We start from the raw sequence: 8,574 nt of genomic DNA, 5'->3' as shown, positions 1-8,574 counted from the left end.
CAGCTCTGTTATTTTACCATTGTAGTCCTGTAAAATTATTCTTACCCCAGTCCTTACTGGTTCCACCTTCTTCTTTATCCACTCCCAAGAGAGTAATCTTGTTTAAAATAAAAATAAAACTTACCTTGGTCTATTCGGTGTGGATTACTCATAGGACAGAACTTTTACAATAACACAAATAGAGGGGAAGGAATTAAAATTCTCAGTATTTGACGTCAAATATGCAATTGATCAAAGGCAGCGATGGGGTTTGTCGGTTTTCTTTGCTGTTTTTATCCCAGGCTAAAAACATAGAACTCGTTCTTTACCCCATCTCCAACCCGCCCTTTAGACTGTGTATGTGTTGCCTTTAATTTAGGTGTTATCAATCTATTCCGAAAAATGACGAATGACCTTGTCACATGGACGCCAGTCAAAACATTCTCTCCCCACCCCCCTTTCTTTTTCTTTTGTCAAAGCAGTTCTGTTCAGATTTGTGTTAACATGTTCTGCCTTGGACGCAGACAAAACCTAAACAACAACAGAGTTCCCAGACTTTGTGAAACGCAAAGGCTGGGAAAGAAACAAACTATGTGAAAACTGACATCTGAAGGCTTATTAATTGCTTGAGCCTAGCGCGAGAGACCCGCAGCTTCAGAGGTGCGCGGCATAGCCAGGGGAAGTTTATATCTGAGAGGCTTTTTGGACACAAGGTGCAGAACAGACCGGCAGTTCACCTCTCTGCGCGCATTCGAAGTTCTTTTGGGGTTGGTGGAAGTTTGTGGTGGATTTAACGCGTCCTTATCAAATCCAAATTATGCACCAGGTTGGATCGGGAAATGATTCGGAATGATAGTTAATGCCCTAGCACCCTTAAGTCTTCGAAGAAAGCCCAATAAAGTTTAGCCTATGATATTTAGGAGGGTGCAAGCGGATTTTGGCTTTCGCAGCTATAAGCAGGCTGCAGATCCATACTCTGTAGATTAGCTTGTTTGTTTAATGTGGATTAAAGATTTAATGATGAAGCAAGCACCTGCGTAGTCACTTAAATTACTCTGTAGCAGCAAAGTAGGAACAGGTTGAAAGCATCGAGACGGTAGAACACAGACATTGCTAGATCGGGGAAGGAAACCAACTTGGCTTGGAACCCGGTCTCCCAAATGTAATGAAGCTGTTGTGTTGGCTTCGTCAAGCCAGCTGGGCTGAATATGCGGGTCTTCTTGCACCCACATAAGTGGGCCATTCATCGCAGACAGGAGCGAGGGAGTTCTGGAACAGGACCTTGACCACATTTGATTCCCATTCAGGGAAAGTTCAGAGCCGCAACAAGGGCAAGAAAGTAATAGGCCAAGCACCTGAATAGCCCTAGATTGATACGACTTCTAGAAGACTGGAGCGCCCAGCACACTCAGGCATTAACGCACGAGTTAAAAGTAGTGTGAAGGAGCAATGAACGCATCTACGGACTCTTCCCCCTGTTCAGAATTCAGGGTGCTCTGAAGCGACGGGGCGGGGGACTACAAAGAGCTAGGGGCTCAGTCATCCCCCAGATCCATCGCTCTGTCTCAACCCCCTCCTCACTCTCTATCACACACACACTTGAGTTTGGTGCTGTCGTAAAACCCACGTGTCTGGACCGGAGGCTGCCAGAGCGCTGAACACAAGCACAGCCCTGCCGCTCCTGCCACAGCAAGAAAGAGCTAGCGAGAGCGAGGGATCCCCACATAGGACAGCAGAGCCCACCCCCCACACACACACCCCCATTTGGCTCAGGTCTTCCAAAAGCAGATCGCTCCGGCTCCCCAAGACTCTGGCTCTTCTGGGGAGAAAAGCATTTCGGCCCTCGTTCTCCAGATCCGCGTAGATCCAGGTAAAGGCAAGAAGGAAAGGAGGGAGGGAAACCCCTTCGGAAGGCTTGAGCGCAGGGGCGGGCAGGCGGGTCGTGTTTCCTTTCCCGCGCCTCCTCTGCATCCGCGGTCTGCTGAAGTAGTCGCTTCGCGGCACTGCCGAGGGGCTGCGCTGGAGAAAGTGGCGCGGGCGCTTCTCGTGCCTGCGGGGGGGGGGGGGACGGGGTGGTGGGTTGATGACCTTCCTTGTTCGATGGCTACTTTGTCTCGGGAGGACCTTGGCAGGAGTGGGCGGTCGCCGGCTGCTGTGTGCGGGGAAAGCCAAGGGCCAGGGGAGGGAGCTTTTGCAGTTGTGGAGGGAGGGGGGCGATGTCCAACTGGTCGGTATGTCCTGCGGTCCCCTCTCGGCTTTCTCGCTGCCTAGAAACTTTGGCTCTTGTTCTGCGAGGCGGCGCTAGATCGGTGCGGCCGCCAGGCTGGTGCTCCCGGGGACGCTCTCCGGCCGCTGGGGCCCTTAGCTCAGCTCGGGCTCCTCTGGAAAACATCGCGGCCTCGCAGGCTGCCCGAAGCCTCTCCTGCAGCGGTCGGGGCCAGGCGGGGACCGTTCACGGGGCTCTCTCTCCTCTCCCCTTCTCTTCTTCAGGCGCGCAGAGATGCTGAAGCCCGGCGATCCCGGCGGGTCGGCGTTCCTCAAGGTGGACCCTGCCTACCTCCAGCATTGGCAGCAGCTTTTCCCTCACAGCAGTCAGCTCAAAGGCGGCGCCGGGCTGTTGGGCCACCTCCAGGCGCCGGACAGACCCGTCGACCCTCCGGCTGACAGCCTGCGCCAGCTGCCGGCGCCTCTCTCCTCGGCTTCTTCTTCCGCCTCCTCCTCCTCTTCTTCCACCCCGTCTTCCTGCGCCGCCGCTTCCCTGAGCAGCTTGACCTCGCTGCCGGTGGCTCAGATCCCCGTCTTCGGACCGATCCAGAGCTCCGAGTCCCCTCCCGGCGCCCCAGTTTCCTTGCTGCAGACCAAGGACCTGGCCGGAGGCGCCGGCAGCGGCGTAGCAAAATGCCCCGACAGGAGAGCCACCAGGTTCCGCTGCACAGCCGAAGAGCTGGACTATTACCTCTATGGACAGCAGCGCATGGAAATCATCCCTCTCAACCAACATACCGGGGACCCCAACAATCGTACGTACCCCTTCTACGACTTTTCCATTCGCGCGGCAGGGTCTTAAAGTTTTGTGGCGAGGAAGGAGCAAGGGCGAGAAAGTTATCTAAAGTGTCTGGTGGTGCTTTGAAACCCCACGTTTGTAAAATGAGCGCCAAGGGGCTAAATCACGGGCAAACATCTCACCCCCTACTTTACTCCCCAAACTTGGAGATCGCGCATCTATGTACCTCGAAATGCTTAAACTCGCAGGCTTTGTTCGATCACGTCCTCTTTGAAGTAAGCGCCATTGATTACTGCGGAACTTACTTCCGATCCCTCTTTAGAACACTTACTTGGATGTAAGCTCCAATGAATTCAATGGGACTTGTTGCCGAGACAATAAGTGAATGACTAAAAATGTCACAAAGATGCTGAAAACAATCTCACTATAATGATACTGAAATCGTCACCAAATGCTTATTTTTCAGGAACATTACTGTAGAGTTTCAAAAGCACCTCCCCCCTCCAAACTCCTGTTTAGCAAACTAAAACATGAAGGAGGTTTTTTTCCTCCGCTGAGGATACACTTACCGACCGAGCAAATAAAAAAGTTTCTAAGCAAACTTTTCAGGCTCCTTTGGAAATATTGCGTACCTTTCGGCCCTTGTTAACATCAATAACTCCACGCCACTGGGTTTGCCTTTCTAGAGAGTCAAAGGGGGGGCATGACCGTTTCCTAGGTAGTTTGTTTTCAGAAGTATAAATGTCAGACGCCTAATTGAGTGTCAAAACCAATATGCTGGGGGGGGGGGGGGTTCAGAAAGTTTCTTAGGAAGCGGGCCTCGTTTAACTGCAAGGTCCGTATTTTTAAAAACTCTGCTCATGACATTTATTTCATTATTTCTAAAACAGTCTAGATTTTGACAGAACCAGCTGATGCACTTCGTTTGCATGTACTATGCAGCATTTATAATGATAACAGATCTTTTTAGATATTGGGGGGGGGGGGGATCTAACTGAAGCTTTGAAAATTGTTATTAGTAATAGTAGTATGAAGAACAGTGTTGATTACATAGCCTTTAAAGCCTCTCCTCTCCTTCCCCGTCTCAATACATTATATTATATTAGTAATGTCTGTTTTTTTTAAAGCTAGTCAAGGTATCTTAAGAAACAGCAGCTCTTCAGCCTGAATATTAAAGATCAGCCTATTTAAGTGATCCAACAAAATCAGCCCAGTAAAGACATTTGGGTAGGGATGACTGTTTCGTAACCTGTGGAACAGGGACATGAATGTTAAGGCGGAATGGCCTTAAACTGACGTATCTGCGGTCTAGCAGTCTCAACCTGAAATTCGGTTTAATTTGATTCCGAAAAGAATGTTGCTGGAATCGCTTTTCTGGGAGAACACACTTCTTTAGAATCAGTTGTCTTAACTTTTACGGGCCTTCAGAAAGAATTGTGGTGTGTGAGAAGGGCGGGGGGGGGGGAGGGTTGGATTCTCTAGCGTCTCGCGGTGCAAAGGAAGGCTTCCTTTCCTTCTAATTTGGCATTTGCGTTCGTCAATTTCGTCTACAGGCAAAGCAGTCCCTTTATGTCGGAATGCAAAGAACCTCGTCCTCATAAACGGCTGGCTCATAAATTAATGGACTCAGAAATGAGCTCAGTTGCCTGTTCGCTTTACTGCAATGGGGTTACAAGGAGTACGGAAGAAATAAGGAGCAACTTCAGAAAGAGCAGGTCCTGGGGCTAAAATGGATTTCCACGGAGCCTCTCCCTGCCCAGCATTCAACCCCGGGACTTGAAAGTCGCTTATGCAAAAGTGGCTTGTAAAACGCTCCACGTGGTCTAGCAGGGTAAAAGTTGCAAGGATAACATCTTTGCAAAAGATGTGAAGGCCACCATCCGGCCTTCATGTGGTTTCTTTCAGCTGGGTGGGGCTGCAGCTCCCTTAAGCTCCCTGGACTCAAACCACGCCCTTGCCCCGTGTCCATTCTGCTTCCTTGGAAGCAGCTCCAAGGCATTTCAGGTTCCCAAACCAAGCCAACCATTTGTGTTGGAAGGAGCCGAGTCATAGAACCTATTCGTGGGCAACTCCTTTCTTGGTCCCGAATTGGCATCTTTGCGGAGGCCTGGCGCTGTTCTGGGAGTTCGGAAGAAATGACTTTGCAAAGCGAGCAATAGGGCTGGGCAGGGCAGGCAAGAAGAGCACATGCAGGACCCGCAAGACCCGGAAGTTAAGTGAGGGGCACCGGAGAGCATCCTGCGCTTAGCCAGAGAGGGAAAAGGTGACACAGACGGGTGGTGCCGAGCGCTGTGCATTGCATTTCACCGAAGATCGCTGCTTTCCCCTAAGGCTATGTAGGTGGCGATCGGCTGGGAGGGGAGAGAGTTTCACGGAGAGACTAAAGAAGATTCGCCTGAATACGAGTCTTCTGAGATACCTTTCTTAAATCTGTCCCCGCACCCAGTTCACGAGTCAACTCTAGGGCACCTACTGCCTACAATGTACCCACCCTAAAAACACCCAGAAGTGATGCATTCTATTTCAGACTGAAGGGAGTTGTGAAAACGCCCTTCACTTCGACACAACGAAGCAAGCATCTTGGAGTTTCTCCAGGAAAGATAGCGACTTCTTGGGTGGGGGAGGGGGCAACGCACCTGTCTTAAAACTTGGTGGTTGTGATTTCAGCTTCATTTCTCTCCTCTCCTTCTCAGAGCAAAGGTAAGTCTCCTCCGCATCTGGGGGTGGCAGCAGGAATCAGGCTGCCAGAGTTTAAAACTCACGTACCCTATAATATGGCAAAAACACGTTATAGGGATTTCTCCCTTCCTACATTCTCCCCAAATCCCTGTATTGGATTAATTCCAACAATGATTTCTATGGGTTTAATTTTAAAAATGAGGATTGCAGGTTCAGAGCCACCAAGTCCAAATACTTTGGCATAATTGGAACGTTAAAAAAGTTCAGCTCTGATGCCCTGCCGCCAGAATATGTGTCACGATTTTAAATTACAAGTAACTTCGTTGCACAAAGCAAGGCCCCGTTATCATTCACATTCCTTCACCTGACAGCTAAAAATGATGAGGAAGTCTGTGACAATAACTTCACATTGCTGTGTAGAAATGAAACAGCGAAACGCGACTTTAGTAATTAAGTAATTGGTTTAAATCATTCTACTGAAAGTTACAGGGGATTATGTCCAGGGTGAGAATAGTTGTGAACAATCCATATGTATTTTTCAATTTTATAATTGTACACCATTTATTTTAAAAGATGAAAAGAATATCAGACGACTTCATTGTATACTTTGTTGTATAGTATACACACTAGATTGGAAATGAATTCCATTCAGCACAATGAGTCTTACTTCTGAGTAAGCATACACAGAATTGATCTGCAGGTCTTCATTTAACACTCCCAATCATTGATATAGATTATTTTGAGGTTAATATTCAATAGTTACTTCCTTGGAGTTGATTTTCAAAGAGAAATTGAAATTCTTCTCATTCTGTTTTTGAAGCTATCAAAGTGATTTATGCTATTGTTACAATATGAGAGCTTGCAGCTAGGATATCACCACAATCAAACTCATTAGGACTGGAAGTCAAATGGGATTTTGCTGAAATAAGTAGTAGTTTTGCATTTATGCATACCTGCCACTCTGAACAAGGGCACTGTTTTCAGGTGTGAGGCTCAAATAGTTACGGCCTTGACAAGAATCTAAATTCCATTTCAAAAACTGCTTATTTAGATTTCTTTCCTGGATGTAAATAAATAAAAATTACAGGAACGGCACAGGTTGTACAAAAGAGGCTTGGGTAAGATCCTCCTGGTTATAGGGAAGTATCTATGGAAGTCTATTCAACCACACCCTGTTAGTCTGAAATAAACTACTGAAGACTAAATTTCTGCTGTAATTTATTTGCCCTCAAGGCAATTAAATGTATATTTAAAGCCCTTTAATTATTCCAGGAGGATGTCTCCCCTCCTCTCATGTTTAAGGACCAGATAGTGATTTATAGAACTGGGAATTCTTAGTTCGTGTGATCCTGTTTGCGTACTCTTGAAGTCCAGGCAGTCTTCTAAAGTGGAAGCGAAAGAATCCTGCATTCCCAGGGAGTTGTCTCGAAGCATCATTACTGCTCTAAAACGACAGCGGCGTATAAGAGAGCAGGGTGAACAGCGTCCTATCCAGTTGACTTTGCAAGGTTGTTTCGCCTGTGACGTTATGCTAAAGTGTGAGACCAAGGCTTGCTTTTTAGTTTTAAATTTGTATTTTCCCAAATTGCTACTAACACTTATGATTTAGTTATTTCCTATCATTAGTTCCTCCCGCAGCATCACAAAGAGAGCAGCTCACAGCCCATATATTAGATTGAGGTTAGAAAAGGTGGTGACTGTTTATTTAAGGTGATAAAATGGTCCATCAGCAGTAATCTCCATCGATATGTGCCACAAGGAGATGAAGGATGAGGGGACAAGGCACAATTAATTGCCCTATAGTTTTGTAGGAGAGAGTGGAGGCAATACAGCCCTCGCTTCGATCTCCTCTCCCAAAGCCCATTCATCATCTCCACATTGTATATGGGCTCTCCCGGGGGCAGGGGGTGGCAAGGTTTATCTACACACAATATTCTCCTAACCTTCTGATACTTGACATTCAGATTTAATTTAATTTATTCATACATGTGATGGAAAGAGACGAATGCATCACCATCATATTATTATTATCCCACTCACCACATCACAAGGCTTTCCACAAGCGGCTGAATTGCTGTTTTAAAGTCGCTCAGAGAAGTAAAGACTGATCCTCTTAGGGAGAAGTCCTACACATTCCTACTGATACGTAAGTCACAAAAATCAGCGGGGCTTACTACCCCGACTGGAAACGTTTTCAGGATTGCATACTTCTGGCCAAGCAGCAGGATCCTATCGTTCTCAGTGTTTGGGCTAGTTATCTGCTTTCTTTTGCCGGAAAACGCACAGTCAACCGAGTGGCTTGCGCGTGACTAACAAAAAAAGAGAGGTCTTTTCTAAGTGCGCTGCTAGGGTTCAGAGAGCTGGAATAGAAGCTAAAATCCGGTTTAATTTGACGCCTGAGTCCTTCATACTGAGATTAGCAGCCTGATCGGACCTGATCTAGCATGGAGATATTTGGAAGTCTCACTTAGATCATCAATGGGAGCAGCTGCAGCAGCTCTAACTACCAGATCCTTCCCGCAGACCACTGAGTTTTGCGCCTTCTAACCTCGCCGATGAAGAGAGAACCCTCCATAATCCACGATTACATCTGCCCCCCCCCCCCCCTTTACGACATCGGCAGCAGCCAACCAAGCGGAGAGGCTGACTGAGCTCAGGAGGTGAGGGGGAATTTCCGTAGTCAATAAGGCGGCAGCGCATCTGTCGTGCGCCCCGGAGCGGGTGACTGCTTTCCACTCGCCTGCTGTGAGCTTCGGCCCAAGCGCAGTAGAGAGCGCGCACTGAGGCTCGGAAGGAAGCCGACCAACCAAAGCCCCGGTTGAAGGGTGCGGGGTGTAAGGAAAGCGCCATTTTCTTTTAGGCTAAACTTTAATTTTGGGCCTTTGCAGGATGGAAAATAATAGGTAGAACCC

The 8,574-nt window shown here is 47.8% G+C and overlaps 1 protein-coding gene across 3 annotated transcripts in view; it reads left to right on the top strand.

The window, feature by feature from the left end:
- The first annotated feature begins 2,472 nt into the window (after nt 1–2,472).
- The window catches only part of PRDM6 (PR/SET domain 6), a 180,998-nt gene continuing 174,896 nt past the window's right edge, over nt 2,473–8,574 (top strand). For all 3 annotated transcript variants that reach the window (XM_060235532.1, XM_060235531.1, XM_060235530.1), the window contains exon 1: nt 2,473–2,999. In XM_060235532.1, the coding sequence (XP_060091515.1) occupies nt 2,480–2,999 (520 nt within the window). In that variant the 5' untranslated portion in view covers nt 2,473–2,479. The remainder of the gene's footprint in view (nt 3,000–8,574) is intronic.

Source organism: Heteronotia binoei, chromosome 4, assembly GCF_032191835.1.
Source record: "Heteronotia binoei isolate CCM8104 ecotype False Entrance Well chromosome 4, APGP_CSIRO_Hbin_v1, whole genome shotgun sequence".
NCBI lineage: Eukaryota > Metazoa > Chordata > Lepidosauria > Squamata > Gekkonidae > Heteronotia > Heteronotia binoei.
The sequence above is the reverse complement of the archived record's forward strand: the minus strand, read 5'-3'. Positions and strand labels throughout refer to the sequence as shown.